The 21,419-nt window shown below is 54.9% G+C and overlaps 7 protein-coding genes across 7 annotated transcripts; 4 read left to right on the top strand and 3 right to left on the bottom strand.

The window, feature by feature from the left end:
* Positions 1-316: 316 nt before the first annotated feature.
* MFIFM68171_02892 (Putative taurine catabolism dioxygenase TauD) lies at positions 317-1,686 on the top strand (the record flags this gene model as incomplete). The annotated part of the gene is made up of 5 exons (XM_071058314.1): positions 317-542; positions 593-823; positions 872-945; positions 1,005-1,174; positions 1,230-1,686. The coding sequence occupies 5 exons, from the start codon at positions 317-319 to the stop codon at positions 1,684-1,686; spliced, it is 1,158 nt and encodes a 385-aa protein (XP_070914415.1).
* Positions 1,687-2,741: 1,055 nt separating this feature from the next.
* MFIFM68171_02891 (U-box domain-containing protein 33) lies at positions 2,742-4,823 on the top strand (the record flags this gene model as incomplete). The annotated part of the gene is made up of 1 exon (XM_071058313.1): positions 2,742-4,823. One exon carries the CDS (start codon positions 2,742-2,744, stop codon positions 4,821-4,823), a length of 2,082 nt encoding a protein of 693 aa, XP_070914414.1.
* Positions 4,824-6,248: 1,425 nt separating this feature from the next.
* Positions 6,249-7,505, top strand: MFIFM68171_02890 (uncharacterized protein; the record flags this gene model as incomplete). The annotated part of the gene is made up of 1 exon (XM_071058312.1): positions 6,249-7,505. The coding sequence occupies one exon, from the start codon at positions 6,249-6,251 to the stop codon at positions 7,503-7,505; it is 1,257 nt and encodes a 418-aa protein (XP_070914413.1).
* A 570-nt stretch (positions 7,506-8,075) lies between these two features.
* Positions 8,076-9,294, bottom strand: MFIFM68171_02889 (DUF1996 domain-containing protein (Fragment); the record flags this gene model as incomplete). Its single annotated transcript, XM_071058311.1, has 4 exons — positions 8,076-8,104; positions 8,173-8,761; positions 8,809-8,854; positions 8,933-9,294. 4 exons carry the CDS (start codon positions 9,292-9,294, stop codon positions 8,076-8,078), a joined length of 1,026 nt encoding a protein of 341 aa, XP_070914412.1.
* Positions 9,295-14,752: 5,458 nt separating this feature from the next.
* MFIFM68171_02888 (F-box domain-containing protein) lies at positions 14,753-16,372 on the top strand (the record flags this gene model as incomplete). The annotated part of the gene is made up of 3 exons (XM_071058310.1): positions 14,753-14,953; positions 15,016-15,888; positions 15,971-16,372. The coding sequence occupies 3 exons, from the start codon at positions 14,753-14,755 to the stop codon at positions 16,370-16,372; spliced, it is 1,476 nt and encodes a 491-aa protein (XP_070914411.1).
* Positions 16,373-16,854: 482 nt separating this feature from the next.
* On the bottom strand, positions 16,855-17,989 carry MFIFM68171_02887 (uncharacterized protein; the record flags this gene model as incomplete). The annotated part of the gene is made up of 2 exons (XM_071058309.1): positions 16,855-17,548; positions 17,601-17,989. The coding sequence occupies 2 exons, from the start codon at positions 17,987-17,989 to the stop codon at positions 16,855-16,857; spliced, it is 1,083 nt and encodes a 360-aa protein (XP_070914410.1).
* Positions 17,990-19,671: 1,682 nt separating this feature from the next.
* On the bottom strand, positions 19,672-21,408 carry MGS1 (DNA-dependent ATPase mgs1; the record flags this gene model as incomplete). The annotated part of the gene is made up of 1 exon (XM_071058308.1): positions 19,672-21,408. One exon carries the CDS (start codon positions 21,406-21,408, stop codon positions 19,672-19,674), a length of 1,737 nt encoding a protein of 578 aa, XP_070914409.1.
* Between the last annotated feature and the right edge of the window lie 11 nt (positions 21,409-21,419).

The following is a 21,419-nucleotide window of genomic DNA, read 5'->3' as shown; positions in this document are numbered from 1 at the left end:
GGGACCACCGTGCAGCAGACCCCTCCGACGGCCCAACTCAACTCGGAGGACCCTTTGACGCCGCTCGGCAACTTGAGCCGCATCGTGTAACTGGTGCTGACCGGCATCTTTGTCCGCTTTCCCATGAGTATGAACGCGGCTGAGGTTGTTATTCTACTTCTCGGATGCATATATATCGCTTCCTGACGTCGCTGGTCACCGTGCTTCTGTTGCCCGTTGTGATATCGCCAAGTGCGCTTTTGCGAGCATCGGCAAGCCGCTACCAGAAATTAACCTACATTTGCAGACCCCGCGCGCCGGCAACACACCTTTCACGATGGCCGCTGAGACGATCCTTCTGGGACAGCAGCCGGCTTGGGGAGATTTGAGATTGAAAACGAACTGCACTCTGCGCTACGTACCAATCTCGCACGAGTGGCCGGCCGAAGTGACGGGAGAGCTCGCATGGGGACCGGCCTCCTTTAGTTCGGAGGAAGACTACATTCTGACTCTGAGCGACGACGAGGCCTCCGAGGTCAAGTTTGCGCTGCGATACTTCAACGGTAAGCGTCCAGGTATCCCATCGTTGAGGGCTGATGCTGACCCGAACAAGACCGTGGGCTATACGGAAGTGAGGTGTCGCCAGACAACTTCCCGTTGCCCACCCTGGGCCCAAGGCTCCTGCGGGTTGCGGTTGACATCCACCGCGGGAAGGGATTCGCCGTGGTTCGAGGTTTGAGACCCGACGAATTCTCGCCTGAGGACAATGTCCTTATCTTTCTCGGCATCTCAAGTTATATCGGCGCCAAGCGCGGCCGGCAAGACGAAGATGGTAACATGCTAAGTAAGTAGCTCTGCGCCAGACACCAAGCGCTCTCTAACCCGCCGGTAGTGCACATCCGCGATGCGAAGCTCTCCAAGACACCCCAGCAAGACCGACCAACGAGATACTCGTCTCGCGCATCGGTAAGCCATCTTCATTTGAAGCAACGCCGTTCGGCTACTAAGTACTGTGCACGTCTAAGACTTTCCACACCGACACATTCTGCGATATTCTTGCTCTGCAGACACGCAACAATGCCGCGAAGGGGGGACAGAATCTGCTCGTTTCCGCCTGGACCGTGTACAACGAGCTCATGAAAACTCACCCCGAGTTCCGCGAGCTGCTTGCGCAACCGATCTGGTCTTTTGACAGGTCCGTCTCTCACACTTCACGAATGACCTTAGCGGGTCCTGACAGATGAACACAGCCGCGGAAAGTTCTTTGAGTGCAGCACCCGGCCCCTTCTATTCTACCACGGCGGCCGCATCATGATGAACTTTGCGCGCGAGCCCCTTCTCGGACTCGACGGCATCCGCCGGCCCGACGGCCTGGGCACTCTGTCCCAGGAGCAGCGCCGGGCTCTGAACGTCCTCGAGGAGATCGCCAAGCGTAACCAGATCTCTCTCGAGGCCCAGCCGGGCGACCTCTTGTTCATCAACAACCACGGCGTGCTCCACTCGCGGGAGGCGTTTGAGGACTCGCCAGACTCGCCCCGCTATCTGGTACGGATGTGGCTGAAGAATGAGGCGCTGGCGTGGAAGCTGCCGCGCGCGCTGCAGGAGGGCAACTCAAGGATTTACGATGAGAATGAGCTGGGGGAGCGGTGGAACATTGTGGACATGCCGAGGGTGCAATTCCGGTTGAGTGAGAGGCTTACTTCCTAAAACGCCTTCTTGGCGGTGACCACAGGCATTGGTTAATGGCGTTTCTTGGGGCTTTTTTAGGGGGTGGGGGGAGGGGGGTTAGTCGGGGAAAATTGGGTGTTAATTGGATTTTCCCCCGGGCTCTTTTTTTATCATCAACCAATCTTTCTGCGTCATGGATACCAGGCTTCTCAGCGGTACTAGGGGCAGGTCCTACGGGAAGAGAGCATTTACTTTGCTTATTTTTCACACGGAGTCGCACTTTTTGGGTACCAACTAATGATGCGGGCGATTTGGAGGCTTGGTGTGCTTGCAGGGCAATCCTCTACGGTCAGGGGTCGTCTGACCACCCTCCAACCGAGACGTTGTACTGTCACGGCAACAATACATTACACTGTGCACACCCCCTTCGGAGGAGCAACCGAGCTCCGGGTCCGGGAGATGGATGTCTTCCCGCGGGAAGGTCGTTCAACCGCGGTGCTCACCCACATTGCCCCTCTGTGGTGTGCTTGACATTGCAGCTCTAGCGGGCCTCGTAGGGCTAGATCGGCGCTGCAGGTTGGGCTCGGCTGCCGTGTGATTTGTTGGCGGGCGTGGGCCGGGGAATGCAGGATGCTTCATTCGGTTTGGCTATACTGCAGCTTTGGATACCCTGCAGATGGATGGACAGTGTCCCGCCCAAAGCTGAAAGGGGATGACCAAATTTTTGGGTCTCTCCTGGAGGCCCCGGTGTTTTTGGGGTTTTTGGGGTACTCGGGGTGGTCGATCTCAACTCGACTGACGGTTGTGAAGGGGGAGCAGGGGTTTGTTGACAGGAGCCGACCGGAGGGTTCCTCTGCTCTGGAGACTTAGTTAACAGGTTTCGAAGTCATTAACGGAATATTTTGCTAAGTTAATTAAATTGAAGTAACAAGGTAAATCAACCCCTAACTCTCATACTTTACCCACCACTGGCTATAGTAGTACTGTAACTTGCTGAATACTTGTACTCGCCACTTCCTAGGACACAACTCAACCATCAGCCCCTCAAACCAGACGGGCTATCATCCTCCCACCTCCCGCTTACATATGTCGATATGGACCTCACGTCAGAAATATTCACCACCATCCTCTCTCCGCTCGCCGCGTTCCCCCCTCCCAGCCCCACCAGCCGCAGCCCAATACCCAGCCGTTCCCCACCCCCTGAACCAGCATCACAACAGCAGCAGCAGCAGCAGCAGCAGCACCAGCAGCAGCACCAGCAGCAACAACAACAACCCCTTGACTCTGCATTATCTAAACAGGCTAAAGATGAAGAAAAAGAAACGGAAAAGGAAAAAGAGCCAGAAACAGAAAAAGCAAAAGAGCGCGCATGGCGCACCTCCCCGCTGAACCCGCTGCGCAGGATCGACTCGCTCGCGGCCCTCCCGCGCCCCGCCTTCCGCCTCGACGCCGCCGACGCCGCCGGCCGCCGCTTCTTCGCCGTCCCCCGCTTCGCCCCCGCCAGGCCCCCGCTCCGCGTCGACGTCTACCTCCCCGCCCCCGAGGCCTGGCCCCCGCGCCTGCGCCGCGCCGTCCGCCCTGACCTGGCGATGCTGTGCGCGGGGCCCAAGGTCGCGCAGGCTCCTGTCGGTAGGTGGCTTGTGCGCGTGCTGGAAGGGTGGGTGGCGGCGCTGGGCGGGCTGCGGGCGGTGGAGGAGATGTGGTGGGCTTTGCCCTACGGCTCGTCCATTGCCGTGGTTGTGGGGACTAGCGAGGAAGGGGAGGGGGGGGAAGAAGGGGAGGAAAAGGAGGACGTCGAGGTGCATTGGGTGGCGGAGTACGAGGTCGAGCAGGGCATGTTGGGGGTGGAGCAGCTGGCGCGGATGTGGGCGGGCGAGGTGCCCGGGAACATTTGGGAGGGGTTGGAGTTTGGGGTGGTGGACTGGGAGGAATTAGGGCTCTGCCGCCAGCTCCATGAGGCCATCTCGCTCGTCACGGTGCGCGGGAGGGAGATGGTGTTCAAGAGCCTGCTCAGGCAGCAGAGGGATATGTATCACGAGTTGAAGATGCTGCTTGTTCTGGCGCAGCACCCGAACGTCATATCCCGACCTGTGGGGGTTGTCACCAAAAAGGCGAGGTTCGGGAACCGTAGGGGGGTGTGCGGGTTTCTGCTGAAGTGGTTGCCGCTGGGGTCGTTGAGGGAGAGGTTGCTTAGGGATGACTATGAGGGGATAACGCTGATGGAACAGAAGTTCCGATGGGCGAAGCAGATCACCGAAGCGCTGATCCACATCAATGGCCACCCTGCGGGGTTCTATCCGGATCTGAAGCCCGATAATGTCTTACTGCGGGAAAATGACGGCACGGGGATGCTGGACGCGGTGCTCATCGATTTGGAACAGCGAGGCGGCTGGTTCGCGTGGAGCCCGCCCGAAGTGGCGTACCTCGAGTATCTCGAGATTCTAGCGGGCTCGGCGGCATTGCCAGAGGGTCTGCAGGACGAGATTTTGGCGCAGCTGCGCGAGTATTACGGCGACCCCGAGTGGGAACCGGGTGCAGATTCCCAACAACGCTACCACAACACCGAGGGCGGGTTCAGCGCGCCGTGGCTAGCGCTCCTACGCGCACGCCGGGACGGCGGAGAGAGGAGAGACTTGTTGGAACGGGCGCAGGTGTTTATGCTGGGAAAGTTGCTGTGGTGCATCTTCGAGGGGCAGCCCTTCATCCGGTGCGGGATCGACCACGAAATACTGCGGGATCCGCACCCAGAGTATGAGTCAGAAAGAACTGGAAAGGCCAGCGCATTTCCTGAGTTCAAAAAGACGCCGGACGGACTGCGTCGCCTGATACGAGGCTGCACGGCCGGCGCGCGGGAATGGGAGGCTAACGGCCGCAGAAGCGTGCTAGCTGTGCGAGGGGGAAAGCTGTGCCCAGCAGCTCCGGAGGTCAATTCCGGGGACGTCGCTGCCGGCGACACGCTAACAACAGCGAGGAACTTCTGGCGCCGGGAAGTTGAGCGTGCGAGGACCTATGTGAACGAGCTACTCCTACAGTCTCGGCCTGCAGAGGACCAAGAACGTCACGGCTTCTCATCTGCTCCAGAATCCGGCTTGCTGAGTAAAGTGCGGACGCGGCCAACGTTGTCCGAGGCTCTCGGCGAATTGGCAAGGGTCGAGAAGCTATTGTGTACAAGTTAGTTATAGTCGTTGTAACTCCTAGAAGGCGGCCACTGGGCGCTGGTAGGAATGGACTGGAGCGAGAGAGACGGACTAATTAGAACGGAGAAAAAGTTGCAGCTGGCAGGGAGGTAATCGGCATATAGAGAAAGAATTCCTATAAAAAGAAGTACAGAAGAAGAGGCTTTGATGTAGATTTACCTTCATTTATTGATCTTCGGTCTAAGAGGAAGTCCCTTATCTAATTTTCGCCAAACTCGACCTATATTTCATATACATTTCAAGTGCTGGTGGCTGGAGTATCAAAAGCCCCCGTTTCCTCCCGCTGGGGATCATCCTTCAGTTTACCACACACGCATGGAACTGGATGAGCGGAGTTTTCCGATCTAGGTTTTCGTCTGGCCTGTCGGGATGCGGTTTCCTGTATGCTAATATCAAAAACCGGTACACCCTCGTAAAACGCATAGCGGTGTAGGAAAATCAACCAGCGTAAGGACAAGGCCCTGCTTCACGGCCATGTCAGGTGCGTGCCCCATTCTCCCTCCAGCTCCCCCCTAACGTACGCGGTATCCCCGCCCTCTAGCCTCTTCTAACCTGCCGAGCTAATGGGCTCTTGAGAGACGGGTAGCCCTGTAAGCCATCTAGCACTATACGGAAGATAATGCCTGCTAATGCCTGCTATGTCCATAGCTCTATATCGGCAGTTCAGTTGAGGGGCAATCTCAAGACGGATCAGGTAATTAAACTCGAGAGGGACTGTCTCAGTTAGGTCGCCGAGTGCGATTGTTCCACCGCTTGAAGGTTACCAAACTTCAACTTCTTCGGGCTTCGGCGAGCTGTTGTGCCAGTAGGTGCCAAGACACCGAGAACGCCCTGGTGGTCGGCGACTGGGTTTGGCGACATCATATCACCAGCCCAAACTGAAGGCTGAAATTCTCAACCCAGCTCCTCGAGGATCTCGCCAGGGCAATGAATAACCTGCAGTGTTACGCTGTGCGTCAAATCCCAATTAGAGGCTGCCCAGCAGCGTAACATTTCTACGATATTCAGCTGTCGTGCAGCGTCGTGATCGGCAAGATCCACTTCCCAAAGGATGTCACCCGCAGAGCCAGCACGGCTCGCCTAGCAATTTTATGTGCAGTTTGCAGGCGGTCCGAGCAATAGACTCAGCGGCTCTTCATTTCACTGACGAACCGAGAGGTCCGAGAAAGGCACAAGGACGGTCGCATGGGCCATTCCAAAGCGAATACAGCAGCAGACAACAACAGAGACGGACACAATGGGCCAAGAGCAGTTGTACGATGTGTATATAAAGACCGTGTCAGTCTCTGCCTGGTTCCTTCCCTTCATCGCTCCTCTCTATCATCACCATCGCAGCCGAGCGGAGTACACACACTTCTCTCTCACTCTCTTCCTCTCTCTCCAGCTTCAGGTCCTTACTTTGATATGCACCGTCTCCAGATTTTGCTGCCTTTGCTGGCGGCAGGAGTCCCTACCTTGGCCGGACCAACCAAGGTTGTTAGGGCTGACGCAACCGTCATCGAGTTGACAGAAGCACCACTCATCACGGAAGTGGTCCCCTTCTTCGATAACTACGTCACCACCATCACTCGGGCCGGTTCCTACACCATCGGACTCGGCGTCGACTGCCTTTTGCGCCTGGGTCTTGGGTGTCAGATCCTCCAGTTTACCGCCCCCACCGTGGCCACCATCACATCCATCGGCACCAAGACCACCACGTACCCCTGCTCTACTCCCACCACATACACTAAGCCGGAGTGGGATAATGGCTGCGGATGCACCTTAACAAAGACCTGGTGGTGGACTCCTCGCCCGTGCGGATCAACCGCTCCGGCCACCACCGTCACTGTCACTGGTCCTGGCACCACAGTAACTGCCACCACGACGGTCTCTGAAACCGAGACTGAGACCGCTACCACAACTACAACAGCAACCGCGACAGCTAGCTGCGCCCCTGAACCCCCGCTCACCTGCGACCGCTTCGGCTACCTGGCCCAAAACTCCACGCTCTACCGCGTCGACCTGGAAACAGGGGACAACACCCAGATCTCTGCCACTCTCGGCGGTGAGACCAACTCAATCGGTTACAACGTCCTCGACAACTTCCTGTACGGTCGCCAGGCCGCGGGACAAGGCGTTATCAATCTCGTCCGCATCACCGCAGCGGGAACTGTGACTGTGATCCGCGCCTTGCCTTCCGGAGTCAATGGCAACGTGGGCGACATTGACACAGACGGCTTCTACTGGCTTTCCTCTGGCGGCAACGCCTGGTGGCGTATCGATCTCCGGCCCGGCAGCGCCACGTACGGCCAGGTCGTCGACAACGGCACGGCCGACTCCCTCGGCTACTCGATCGCCGACTGGGTGTACATTCCGTCTGGCGGCCAGTTCCTCTGGGCCGTGGCCACCGGCAGCCCCGGTGCGAACACCTCCACGCTGCTGCGGTTCAACATGGCGACGCGGACGTGGGCCGTCGTCAGGCAGTACACGGGCACCCCCGAGTCGGTCTGGGGCGCCCAGTACGGGATCAATACCGGCATTATTTATGCCAGTGATAACGGGGGCGGGCAGATCTGGGCGTTCCCGATTGATGGCAGCGCGGCGAGCCTGGTGACTGCCGGCCCTAGTTCGGGACAGAATGACGGGGCGAGGTGTGTGTTGAATGTCCTGGCGCCGCAGTGAGCTAGCTTAGACATGTCAGTCTGAGGGGCTTCCTGTATAATGGTCTATGCAAGAGGAGGCAATTGACGGGACGTGGTTCTCGGTATGGGTCGCACAGGGTGTCCTAATGCTATATTTTAGTATTCAGTTTCCCACACATATGTGAGCAGTCCGAATTAATGATAATCAAGCAGGCACAGCAACCTATGCCTGTCGTTTTACCCCAGTAGCCTGGACAATTTCCGGATTGCATTGATAATAATCAACCCGTGCGATTTGGGAGACGTCTAAAACATCCAAAAGCTAGACTACTAGTACTAATAACGAATCGTATCGAATATTTATCTTCAGAACTTTTACAAAGGATAGATTGGCGGTTGGCGGCGAGATGCCTTGCCGCACTCCTGAAGAATAATCCTTTCGCATAAGTAGGTAGGTAGATAGTGGGCACCGAAGAAGTAGAACAAAAGTCACGTCTGAGCCACGGAACGGTCGTCAAAGCAAGCGGCATAAGATACAGGCTACTCCAAACACACCCGATCCGCCCCGTCTTTCCGTCAAACTCCATCCGGCTCCTATGCCACATCAGGCCTAAGACTGACCAGGCATGGTGGTAAGCCCTAGGTGGGTGGTTGTCAGTGCTGGCTCCAACCAGACAAGGCGCGCAGAAAATCGAGCTACTACTTACACCTCGTGGTGCCGAGGTCTTCGCGCGCGGCCTGTTGCTTTGTGCACGCGATGGCGGCGGCGTCGCTCTGCCTCTTGAGCGGGGCGCATCTGTCACCGGCGCACTTGTTGTCCATGGCCCTCTGCAGAGCGTCGCCCTCCCAGCCGAAGACGTAGTCTCCGTGGATGCCGTATCCCGTGTTGTCGCCGTGGCTCCAGTAGAAGGGCTGCGAGCCGTCCGCGGGCCATTCGGCCTTGTTGTTGAACTGGCGCGTGTCGAACATGGTCTCGTACATGACCTGCGGGATCTTGACCGGGTGGCTGGCCGGGCAGGCGCCGCCGCTCTCAAAGGTGCCGCGCTCGGGGTAGGCGATGTGGCTCTTGTGGTCGGGGCTGTCGGTGTTCTTACCGTCCCAGCACGAAGGGAACGTCACGGTGACGCGCCAACCGCCTCCGCAGGTCGACTGCGGGAAGCCCTTGGTGTCGGAGCCCGTGCAGGGAGCACCTCCGAAGGGGTTTTGTTGGACGTTCGGCGCACAGCGGAAGCAGAGCTGCCGCGGGACCTTGTTCGGATCGCGGTTGGCGGGGTCGCCCACCAGCATGCGGAAGCCCTATTGCCCAGCCGTTAGCACGCCCAGCGTCAAATGCGATAACTTACCGGCTTGAAAGCGGTGACCCTCGCGCTAGCCTGATACCCTCGGATACTAGCAGTTGGTTGGAGTGTTAGGACATAGGGGTCATAGGCTGCTAGGAGAAGGACCTGGGCTGCCACCGATACGTACTAGTAGACCGTCATCCCACCCTGGACGTTGATGCCCAGGTTGGCATACTGGGGCACAAGCTTATAGGTTCCGTTGCGAGCCTTGAAGTAAACATTGGCTGTCCAATAGTTGGAAAAGTCCTCTGAATAGGTGCAGCTAGTGCAGGTCGACTTCTTCGGAGGGTCAAGTGTCTCGGGCGACATGGACACGTTAAAAGAGTTGCCTCCGATAACTTGATGCACATGCGGAGACGGAAGACTGCCCGGGTTGACTAAGGGGTCGATACGGTCGATAGTCAACTGCGAGCAGCCGAACCGCATGAGCTCCTGTGCTGTGGCAAGCTGGGCCGCCGCCACTGCGGCGATGGAGGCCTTCAGCTTCATCTTGGTGGGGATGTCACGATGGTCGAGGGCCCAAACAAAAAGCGTGTAGATGCGCGCACAGAAAAACGGGAAAAAGCGAAAGCCGCCGAGTCAGACGTTGCATGGACTCGGCCACCCGCCTTGCCCAATACCTCCCTTATATGTTCCGCAACCCTGGCCTCCACAAGCAACCTCCCAGTTTCCCGCCCACCTACCGGCACCACATGCGCAGCCGGGAAAGCAGTGCCGAGTTGATCAACCGAGCGCACAAAAACGGTAGGTGATGGTTGTTGACTCGAGGTCATGTCATTGGACGCGGTTAATCTAACCCTATATCTCTGCCAAGTCTGGGGAAGCTTTTATTTGATGGGGCGAAGAGCTCATATCCGTCAGCTGAACCGATTGGCCCGTGTATAGATGCTTCCGTCTTTGGATAAAGCGGAATCCCAAAACATCTGTCGGGACTTGCTGGAGGGCGACTCGCTCGGGAGGCATTGGGCATCTATATGACTCGCATGGTCGGCCCTTTACAAGACGTCTACTATTAGACGCCTTTTTCGCACCACGCTCCTTACCTTGGCCAATTTACCGGCAGTTCAGCTCGGGAATGCCAGCACCCGTCGTCCGGCTGCCTTTCGGAGCATTCTTCCACTGGCGCCCTACGGGAAACCCTTCGATAAGAAATCCTTTAACGTGGGCTGCACTCAAGTCTAAAACCGGAAAATGGACTTATATTAGGAGGTAATTTCAGACCTCGACCGTCTGACGCAGGGTGCCTATGCTGCGGCCGCACGGCTGTACATAGCGCTGTTGCGTTATGATTGCTTTTCTCTTCCCGAGGTAGCGATTTGCCGTGTTAACGACCTTGACGCGCCTACGGTGTTTCCGAGGCACCCGACGTTCTGGGCGTCGAATGTCGGGCGGCTCAACAGAAGCCTCGCCGCCAATCAAATCGCATTGACAAACCTCACGCCGGTTGGTCCGAAGCCGTTGCGAACAAAATCGGCTCTCACCTCACAGCAAAATAGAAGATGCCCAGCAGGATAGATGATATTGATACCCTTGGATCAGTAGCTCTCTTTACAGTTTTTCTACTGGTAATAGTGGAATGGTGTAGAAACACACATCTACACCCACATACCCATCAAAACAAGGGGGAGGGCAAAGGTGGCCAAATGCCAGACAGACAAGGTAGACAAGACAGGCCACGCGACGCCACAACAAATTGGGTGCCTGTAGCCTAAACAAGGCCAAAACAACAGGTGCAGATGGAGTTCCCTCTAGTTATGGTAGGAAAAAAAAATGGGCCCTCGGCAAAGTTCCAGCCCCCCGGAGCCTCTGACCAAGAGGGGTCCTGTCCCCTGGGGACAGTTTCCCCCAACTTACTACAACGACCTCACCCTCCCGCATCCGAGTCGGAAGAATGAGGCTGTGTGTCAGAGACTAGTTTAGAGAGCGGGAAGATCTCCCATTATACCCAAACCTTCCCTGGATCCTTCAGAAATCTTGTTGGAACCCACGGATCTTTTAGAACCTTTGGAACCTTAAGAAATCTTATCTAAAACAACGGTTGAGGCACTATTACAATAGACAAGCAAAGGAGGTTTGGCTATAAAATGCTATGCCGTAGCTACCTTAAGGTACCTTAGCCTCGCACTAGTTGCCTTATCATCGAGGTTAATATTTTATTACTTTCTCTCTATCAACAAAGTGAACAGTTCTTGTCGCTTAGTTCCCTTACAAATTAGATTCGCAAAATACATATGAAGATACTGTTAGAGCTGTTCCATTGTAGCAGTTAAGACTCTCCGTTGTCAGCTGAATCACCACACACATTATTAAATCATCATACCTTCCTCTGCTTCTCTAGGAGCATCTATGCCGCCCCTAGCTCGCCCCTTGAGCAGCTCTCAGGCCCCTATTGCCATCCGACTGCCGCTGATGTTCGATGCAATTATAATTCCGGATTGTTTTCCGCTCTGACTTCAGCATGAGCGCACTCAACTCGCGCCTTGAAGGTCATCACCCTGTCCTTATCGAGGGTGCATTTCTCCAGGCGTATCCCAAGAACTCTCTCTCGACCTATAATACATTCCAAATTACTACAAGTATGTTGTCAACTTAGAACTACTCATAAGGCTAAAGTTGGGGGTCTTTTCTCTTTTGCACTTACTATTGCGTGCAAAAGGTGATGGCATAGCACCGCCCGCCGGCAAATGCCACCTTACCAATGCGTTAAGTGTATATCTCTGGCTTCATCTTCCATGAGCAAGATGTGAGGTCAAAATTGATAATATAACGTAATCCACAAGCGAGCGCTACATACAAGCGAGCGCTCTGTTTTCCACTACCCTACCACAACTATCCTCAATTGCAAAACAACAACAGTATCAACCAACTACAATTACATCAGAAATAGCTGAATCAGATGATTCTACAGCCTCCTGGCAAGTACGGGCATTCTGACCAGGCTTGCCGCATACACTATAGCACCGAACCTTCGTACGAGATCTCCCTATACGACTACCTTCTAACTGTATATCTTCTTTTACCTCCCTACCCACAGCTTTCTAGGCCAGTAGATCCTGCGCATCTTGTACAGTAAGTGATCCTCTAAGCTGCATACATGTCCTTTTAGCTCTCCGACGTTTGCTTAGTACCTTATTGGCCTTACGGAGCGAAGAGACCTCTGACCGAAGAAGGGCTACCTAGTGCATCATAGCCATCGTACCCTTAGTAAGTTGATCTACAGCACCCAATATTGAAGTTGGAGAGCTATTTTGATAGTTGGTAATACGAGTTTTAATGAGTATTGACTGTGATTCGGCTTCTCGGGGGTTGTATAGTGTCTGGAAGACCCAAGGTTGTGCAATGCCAGGCCGCGAAGTTGGAGGTATTGGTATACGAAGCTGTATATCTAGTATAGAAAGTACCCTCTCTGGATTGTATGGCACTAGGCCGGCCCCTATAAAGCCACCTCATATATTGCTCTCTGTTATAGAAGTAAAGAAGGCTTTGCAAAAGGCATAGAGGAACTCGAATTTACTGATATAATTAATATATATGCGTATTAAGTCTTCGATTTGACGACCGTACGCTTGCTTCAATGGCCCAAAGCAGCCAACATCGAGTAGCTAGCACTTGTAGGAATAGTGCGGAGGCATACAGAGTATGATGATGTTGTTGTGCTTGCAGTAGAACTCAAACTCGGTCGAGTAATGGCTTTCGTAGCCGTCGAGGATTAACAACCGGTATATACCCTTCGTATAGGATTTTATATAGTAGTCGAAGTGCTTGATCCAATCTAGGCCTACTGCATTGGTAGTCCAGCCATTATCGGTAGTTGCGATATACCAGGTAAGTGGAATATTGTACTTTTGGTACCAGTTACTAAGGTGGTATTATGTAGCTAAGATAATAAATAGCGGGAGAGCCCAGCCAAGGGCGTTAACACCTCCGATCACTGTTGCCCACTCGCGGTTACTAGGCTAGGCTAGCTTTACCTTGCTACGGCCATCCGAGGTTGTAACTACTATACCTACAAAGATAATGCCCATCATAAACCCAACCTCATCGAAGTTGTAGATATCGTCGTCTGGGATACCGTACTTGGCCCTAGTATTCTATACAAGCGTAAACCAGGTACCAATAATCTTTAGATCCTCGTACTTGGCCCTCTGGTAGTCGTATCTACACGTCCAACGCATTCGGAGCTCTAGCTAGCGTTTAACGAAATTAGAGGCCCAGTTCTTGCCGACAGGGGATGCGTTGCGTACACGTAGCAGGTGGTTAGCCATATCTTCCACACTACGCAGTCTAGGTGGAAATGTACGTACAACTAGCTCAACAATATACTGAACAATAGCCTGCTCTTCGGATTCAGTAAGATTCTTCGAATTGGCCATACAGTCGCGTCGTGCAGGCTTGCCGGCTAGTCGACGACGGATAGTTCGGGGGGCAACGTCATAGATCTCTACTGCAGTTCCAATCTTGAGTTTTGGGTTCTTCCGAATAGCCTCAACGGCCAAGATTACCCTAGCTTCCTTTGAAGTGGGAGGCATATTGGGTTGATGAGAAAATTGATGTTAGGTGTAGGAGGAACGCGTCGCGTGGAAAACAGGGCACTCGCTTGTATGTGGCGCTCGCTTGTGGATTACGTTAGTCAAACTTGGGGAAAGGGGTAACCCAAGCTGCCGCGTCCGTTATCACAATGACACGGCTATTCAGCGCGGCCACGCGGGCTGATGGAGGAGGCAGGCTAGCGTGCAGCGAAATGGCGCCTATCCAAGCCCACCCAGTGTGTTGGCCACCCGATTCGTCTCGAAAACTGAGCGGACAAAGACGATTACGGTCTAATCAGCGGCACGAATCTCGTTGCACAGATAGGCGAGCGTTATGTCCCGCTCTCGGTGAGGTACGAAGACTGAGTTGTCGTGCACTGTCGCTGAGCCAACATTTAGGTGGATCATCCGGCCGGCGGGCTGCCTTGGGATGGCGATGCCCTGAAATAAGCATGTTAGCTATTTTCGAGGTGATTGAAGCGAGGATGGCATACCATCTCCCCAAATTTCTGTGAAATTTCCTCTACGCCGGCGTCCAAGCTCGCGTTCAACTCCCCTTGGGTTGTCATTTTTTCCTTCTGGCTGTGCTTCGTTGGAAATGACTTGGGAGTTGGTAAAAGAGGAAAATTGCAGCGTCCTTGGCAAGACGTGGGCTTGGACCCTTTTTAAGCAGGGTCGACGTGTGTTTAAGGTTTGGGAGGAGTCACTGTTGCCCGGGAATGCCGGCGGACTCTAAACACGCTCCCCGAGTGTGTACCCTGGGTTAGTCGAAGAATACTACTCACATTGTGTCCACCTCCTACGATTACCTTGTGTTGAGACATCATTTCCCGTCCACAGCCTCGACCAATCCCGTTGCGGCTCACCCGCACTTCTCGGCATACGAAGAGGAAACCTGTGACACTTAAGGTGCAATTGCTGCCCTGCAATTGCGGTTCCGCTTTTGCAACAAAACCATATCTTGTACGACAAGACAGACCAATCAATTGCGTGGCTATCGTGTTGGAAATTTTCGTAGGTAAGGATCTGTTGGAGGTAGGTACAGGTAGTGTATGGACATGGGCAAGTCTCCCACGGGCTTCGCCGAGATCTTCAGCCTGCTCCTGGACGAGTCCATCGGCAGAGCACATGTCCCAAATGCCTATTACCAGGCCGCGGGCACAAGACCCGGCCAGGTAATGCACTATCATTTGGTTGGTAGTTCAGTACATGCGTTGCCACCTGAGGCATCCTGGCCAGGCAACCACTACCAACACTAAGCAGTACTGCCTTAGGTAAGGTACAGGGCATCCCCCAATAAACCTACTTACCTATATATTACACATGGACTGCAACCAGCCCCAACCCCATCGTTTCTCTCCTGCAGGTCTGTCCCGCAGCAGCCCAGAGCAGACAAGCCGGGCGCCTTCACAGCACTGATGGGTACAGGATTCCTTGCCCGAACTGGTCCTCCGGAGCTCATTCTCCATATCTTCCAATGCTGCGATTCGGCCCATGATCTGTTGTCGCTCGCCTTGACGAGTCACCATATCTACGGCATATGGCAGGCGCATGCCCCTGCCGTAGTCTGGCGTTTATGGCTTGCGCAGATTCCATGCTTCGAGGACGCATTGACTGCAGTGAGTGCAATAATTACGCACTAAGACGCTAAACATAATGAAGTCCTAACGTAGCATCTCAGGCCCGCCTGACACGGCTTGTTGCTGACGCCGAACACCGCGGCGAACTGTCCCCTGTGGACCTGACACCGAATGCATTGAGCGGCTCACCTTTGGTACCGACCGTCTCAGAGCTGAAAGCTGCCTTAGCCCTTAGCGACCTAGCAGCCGCCCAAGAGGTCGTCTTCTACGTCCAACACACAGCCCTTCCCGCCGACTGGGCTCCTCCCGAGATCGGAATGGTGCTACCGGAAGAGCCCTCCCGCATGCTAGAATGGAGCCGGCATGTGCACAAGGCCATCTACCGAGTCTTCATTGCTGGCGCAGCCCTTGCTGGAGCCTACACCGAGCCACTGTTCAAGGCAAGCCCGGAACTGGGGCTGGAGCTTGTCAGAGACCGCGATCCACTTTCCAGGGCTCAACTCAACTTCTTGGAGCAGTATGCTGTTTGTAACATGGCTGCCTCGCCCGAAGCCGAAGAAGCCGTATTTGGAGCCTTCGGCGCGTGGCTCTTCGAGAGCATCCTGTCTGACAAGAACGGCAGGGAAGCTATGGCTTACCGATTCCGATCCGGCTATGGCCGCGCGCGACGTTGCCAGAACCTCAAGCGTTGTCCATTGCGCCTCGTCGATGGGGGCAGTCATTCAGATGCTCATTTCGTAGTTTGGGAGGTCATGAAGATGGTTTGGGCCTTCGACCATGCCGTGGACGCCAAGCACGCCATAACCCGTGCAGCAGCAGCCCCCGATCCATGGTCCCCGGCGTCCCCGGCGTCCTCAGTGTCCCCGGCATCCTCGGCGTTCCCCGCCCGGTACGAAAGCCAAGCCGAGGAAGGCTGCGACAACGCCTTCAGAACAGCGCTGGTGGCCCTCTTTGGCGTATTCAGAGCCGAGGAAGTCCGCTTACCAAGGCATCCGGACACATCATGGTGGTCTGTTCAGTCGGCATTGCAAACGCATCTGCAGGCATCCATGACAGTCGACTCCAATCGATCAGAACGTTTCGACGCGGAGGAGTGCCACGACATTCTTTGACTGGATTTACACTCGTTCCGGGCGCCCAAACTGCATACGGGCGACAGGCGATCTTGTGGCTCCATTGACATTCAAGTTCTTCGAATACTTCCTACGTCGTTGTCTTGGGCTCCGCTTTCTCCCCAACGCATTTCATAATGCCACCTTTGACGGCGAAATCTTCAACGGATTCGCAACCCACAGCAACATCTTTGGCCTTGACGACGACGAAGACGGCGAGGCCTGTTACGCTGGACCCGATATCACTGTCCAAGACCTCAGCAGAGCCGACTTTTTAGACGGTTCAGAGATTCTCACCAGCTTTCACCCTGCTCCCGAACTCGCATTCTATAGCAGATATTTTTGACACGTCAGATATGGATGCCAGAATATCTACCGTATCGCTACTTTTTGTTTGTTTACTTGGCGGTTCTGTGTGAATGAGACTTCGCATGCGCCATTAGTATCCAGGCACCTGGACTTCCACACTTTGTCTCGGTCGCGCATTACCTGCGTCAACTTAGGATAACACTCTATCGCCACTCAATCGCATGACAATTCGTTTTCATCTAAAAGCCCACCGCATCAAATGCATCAAAAGATGAATAGAATAGAAAACATTCGCAGTAAACAGTAGGATTGCCTGTTTTGATGTGCCGTAAGTCTGGCGGGTGAACATCCCGTTGCGCTAAACTACTACCTACTACTCGCGGCGGATATATATAACCCCAGGCCCAAACATATACTCGGGCTGGATGGTGATGGGCTCATGATAGTGCTCCCGAACCATATTCCGCACCCGCGAAGACTCAGGGTCCGTCCTGGCCTGAAAGTCAGCATACGATATCTCTAACCGGGGGACCCAAGTGCCACTCGCCTACGCCCTGGGTCTTGGGGGCCCCAAGTAGCAGCGGACTCGGCTTCGGACTCGACACGGTCCCAGATCATGATGGCGGGCCGAGCGATGTCCGCAATGATCTGCCTGACGGGGATGTTTGGGGCGACAGAGATGACGAGCGTGTCGTCGTCGACCTCCAAGAAAGCCCGCGGGTCTTCCAGAACCTTGATGTCGAGCCTAGCGAGGACCTCTCTGTCAGCCTCGGTGTACACTGGGTCCTGGGCGAAGCATGCGATTTGCGGCTGGTCCGCGCCCTGCCGCCTCTCGAGGATGTCTCGCAGAGTGAGGATCAGGGCATGCTGGTACATGGGAGGCTGTCGGTCGCCCAGAGCCGCCATGGTGGAGCAGGCAAACGCGACGATCTTGGTGATTCTCGGTAGAAGTGCGGTCTCCAGCGACGATCGGAGGCGTCTGCAGTCTTCGCTCTCTTCCCACGCTCTGATCGTGGCATCAAGGGCACTCTGGACGACGTCCAGCGGATTGCTGCTCCAGGAGGTTAGCACCTCCCCGGTGGAGATGCGCCGCATCGTCAGCGGGTAGGTGAGACGGATTGAGCAGTAAGCCAAGTACGGGGAGAAAATGTAAGGGTCGTCGACGATGGCCATCTCTTGGTAAGTGCGATAATGGAGGAACGGATGCCCCCTGCTACGGTCAGAACAATAACCAGATAAGTAAATCGAAACACGCAATCTCATACACGACGCTTTCCGTGCCCGGGATGTCGGACTTTACAGGGCCGGTCTCCAGCTCAAACTCGGCGAGGGTCCCATCGACTCTTGGAATCGAGATGATATGGCATCCGGCATCACCAGCAGGGTTGGGATGCGCGCGGGCATGGTCGAGTTGGGCGACGACGTCCCGAAAGGTGCTTTTGCTGAAGAATGGCGTGCCTTGCTCGTACAGCGAGCGTATACGTGCGGGAACTTCTCGCATCGCCCGCTCTCGCTCAGCTTGCGGGTCATCGGTTAACTCGAACTTGTACTCCGGATACTTGTTTCCGAAGAAGCAGTGCAATACCACGGTGGGGCCGTGCTCGCTGTCAGACGACGCCATGTCGTGATCACCAGGGGGGGCTGGGGATGCCATTTTGGAACAAAGCAGGATCGAGAGGGAATCTAAGCACTTATGTAGCCGCCAAACACGAAACGTAGAGGAGATGAGGGTAAGGTATCGATCATGCGAGATGCCAGAATCGACGCGGCGGCCTAATGAGGTAGAAAGAGAGGCAGCCAACTCAGCCAAGCTAACGAGTGTGGACGCGGACCCCAATGCCAGACGACCCACTCGCGAATAAGACAATGTCTCACTTCGATCCAGCTCAGCTGTTCCTCAAGCTCGGATGACAAAAGCCGCGAGTTTACACAACCATGTCGCTTTCAAACGAGATAACTGGTGTGTTCTTGTCCGCCTCAATAACGACATCTGTGGTGAAAAGTTGTGCGTAAGAAAAAAAAATTGAAATAAAAATAAAAATAAAAAAATAAAAAATAAGGAAAAAATAAAAAATAAGAAAAAATAAAAATAAGAAAAAAAAATAAAAAATAGAAAAAAATAAAAAAATAGAAAAAATAAGAAAATAAGAAAAAAATAAAAAAAAATAAGAAAAAAATAAAAAAAAAAATAAGAAAAAAATAAGAAAAAATAAGAAAAAAAAATAAAAAATAAGAAAAAAATAAAAAAAAATAAGAAAAAAAATAAGAAAATGAAAATAAAACCCGCATTAATATTTGAATCTGTTCGGCTTTGCCGCAAGGCTCGTGACGCTAAACGCCGAAACTGAAATCTGTAACGACTGCCCGAATTCCACTGGGTCATCTAGCAGCAATTTGGTCATCTAAACGTTAGGATTTGCAGAAGAAGGCTAATTAACTCTCGCATTTGGTTAAAAAGGATGTGGTCTAGACCTACGTGTCCCTTGTCCCGAGAACAAAACCATCATCAGCTCGGTTTTCTTTAGGGTAGCTCTCTTGATAGGTATGCATTATTTCCATGCGTGCGTAAAAAGATCTAGGGGTGGGCAGGAGGAAGTTCTGGGCTTCGTTGGTCGGTGAGGTTGTCCCGGCCATTATCGTGGGGTTTATGAGAGAGGTTTGCTCGATAGTAGGACCATCAAAACCGCGATACCACTAATTCCACTGGTACCTACCGACCTCCGTCCCCAATCGCCCTCCCTAGCACCGCATGCCCTCATCGAGAAAGGACCCGGATTCGGATCCAAACTTCGAGGATGACGTTGCGGGTGCAAAGGTTGGGTTGGACGAGGCAAGCGGCGAACAGAGCCGCTCAGTTGCACTGGCATGGCGGCTGCACTGCCATTCCAGCACAAGGCCATGGAAGCGACAAGCAACCGAATCCGAAGCGAAATGGACTGCATAGGCCGTGCCTGGTTCGGATCACGTACCCGGCATTCTCACACACAGCACTATGCAGGCTAGGAGTTTTCAGTTACACCATAATGATGTTCGGGGCGATGAAGAGCAAAAGGCTAGCCAATCCAGGGCACCCTCTCCCATCATCTTTTCCGCCGATCAATGCGTCTATGGGATCCCACCGGGCTAATACCTGTATCCACGGTGAAAATCAAAACCAAGGGGATTTTTTGCCCTTTATTCCACTGGAGGTTTCCGTCCTCCGTAAGGCCCCCTTGGAACGCCTACGTTATGGTTTAACAGCCTGATATGCCGCTCCAGCCAAACGCCCCACCTGACAATGTCTGCCCCCGGACCAAGTTACAGTATATACATCGCATTCCCACTTCCCACCTCCCCTCAACCCTCGACCATGTCGACATCCGGATCCACCTCGGTCCCCAGATCCCGCTCCTCCAAGAACCTCCTCCCGACCAAGGCCTCGGGCAGGTAATCCTGCCTCACCTTCCCGTCGCGGTAGTTGGGCGGGTACTTGTACTCCTTGCCGTAGCCCATCTCGCGCATCATCCGGGTCGGCGCGTTCCGCAGGTGCACGGGGACCGGCAGGCCGGCCACGCCGGGCTCCTGCAGCGCCGAGAAGGCGTTGTTCAGCCCGCGGTACGCGCGGGTGCTCTTGGGCGCCAGGCAGAGCGCCACGGCGCAGTGCGCGAGCGGGATCCGCGCCTCGGGCATGCCGATCTGCTGCGTGGCCGTGTACGTGGCCGTGGCGAGCGGCAGGAGCGTGTTGTCGGCGAGCCCCACGTCCTCCGACGCGATGACCACCATGCGCCGCGCGATGAAGAGCGGGTCCTCGCCCGACTGGAGCATGCGCGCCAGGTAGTACAGCGCCGCGTCCGCGTCGGAGCCGCGCACCGACTTGTGGAACGCCGAGATGGTGTCGTAGTGCTGGTCGCCCGCCCTGTCGTAGACGAGGGTTTTGGTCAAGGCCGCCTTGATGGCTTCCTTGGTGAGCGGTTCTGACGGCCCGTCCTCTGCGGCCGGCCGGTTGGTGAGGGACAGGGCGAGCTCGAGGAGGTTGAGCGCGGTGCGGGCGTCGCCGTCGGCAAAGGCGGAGAGGTAGGTGAGCAGCTCCTCGTCGATCAGGGGGGATAGTTCGAGGCCTTCTTGTTCGATCTCTTGCTGGATCGCCCGCATGAGGATCCGTTGGATGTCCTCTTGCGTCAGGGACTGGAGCGTGAACGTCCTACACCGACTGAGCAGCGCCGCCTGCACCCTGAAGCTTGGGTTTTCTGTTGTGGCGCCGATTAGGGTTATCGTCCCTGCCTCGACCGGCTTCAGAAACACGTCCTGCTGTGCCTTGCTGAAGCGGTGGATCTCGTCGCAGAACATGATCGTCTTGCGGCCGGTGAGCGCCAGCTCGTTGGCCGCTTCGGCAAATATCTTTTTGCATTCTGCCACCCCGCTGCTCGTCGCATTAAGCTCGATGAAGCGACTCCCTACGCGCCGCGCGATGCACCTCGCGATAGTCGTCTTGCCGGTGCCCGAACCGCCCCACAGGATCATACTCGGCACGCGGTCCGTCTCGATCAACGACCGCAGCACCCCATTTGGACCGACCAGGTCCTGGCCAAACACATCGTCTAGCGAGTGTGGCCGCATGCGCTCCGCCAGCGGGGCAGACCGGTTAGTCTTGGTGCGTTTTGCGAGTGGTCCCATGACATCGTTGTTCGCCTCGGCCGCTGATGCCGCCGTCCCGTCCTTCTGTGCTCCTCCTGTTCCATTTATATCAGCCTTGGTTTCTGTCGGAAAGCTATTGTAGCCTGGCCCTTCGTCGTAGCTCCGCTTAACCCCAGCCTTAGTCCCCGCATTTTCGTTGGTCTGCGGAGTGGAGGCTCTCTCGTTTGCGATGAGCTGTCGCTTCGCGGCAGGGGTCTGAAAGAAGGCCGATGCTGATCTTTTCTTCTGCGTCGAGCTTGGTGGTTGGCTTTGGGGGTTATTCGGCGTCCCGTTCGGCGGAGAAGGTGATGCTGCGTCTCTGGCCGTCTCGTCGACGAGAAACGTCTTGCAGCCCGAGTCGATGTGGTTGTTGATTTCGGAGGCCTTTACGCCCCGATCACAGATAGGGCAAACGACCATGGCATGGGAGA

Source organism: Madurella fahalii (genome assembly GCF_045866475.1).
Source record: "Madurella fahalii IFM 68171 DNA, scaffold_2, whole genome shotgun sequence".
NCBI classification, from domain to species: domain Eukaryota; kingdom Fungi; phylum Ascomycota; class Sordariomycetes; order Sordariales; genus Madurella; species Madurella fahalii.
This window is presented reverse-complemented; position numbering and strand designations above follow the sequence as displayed.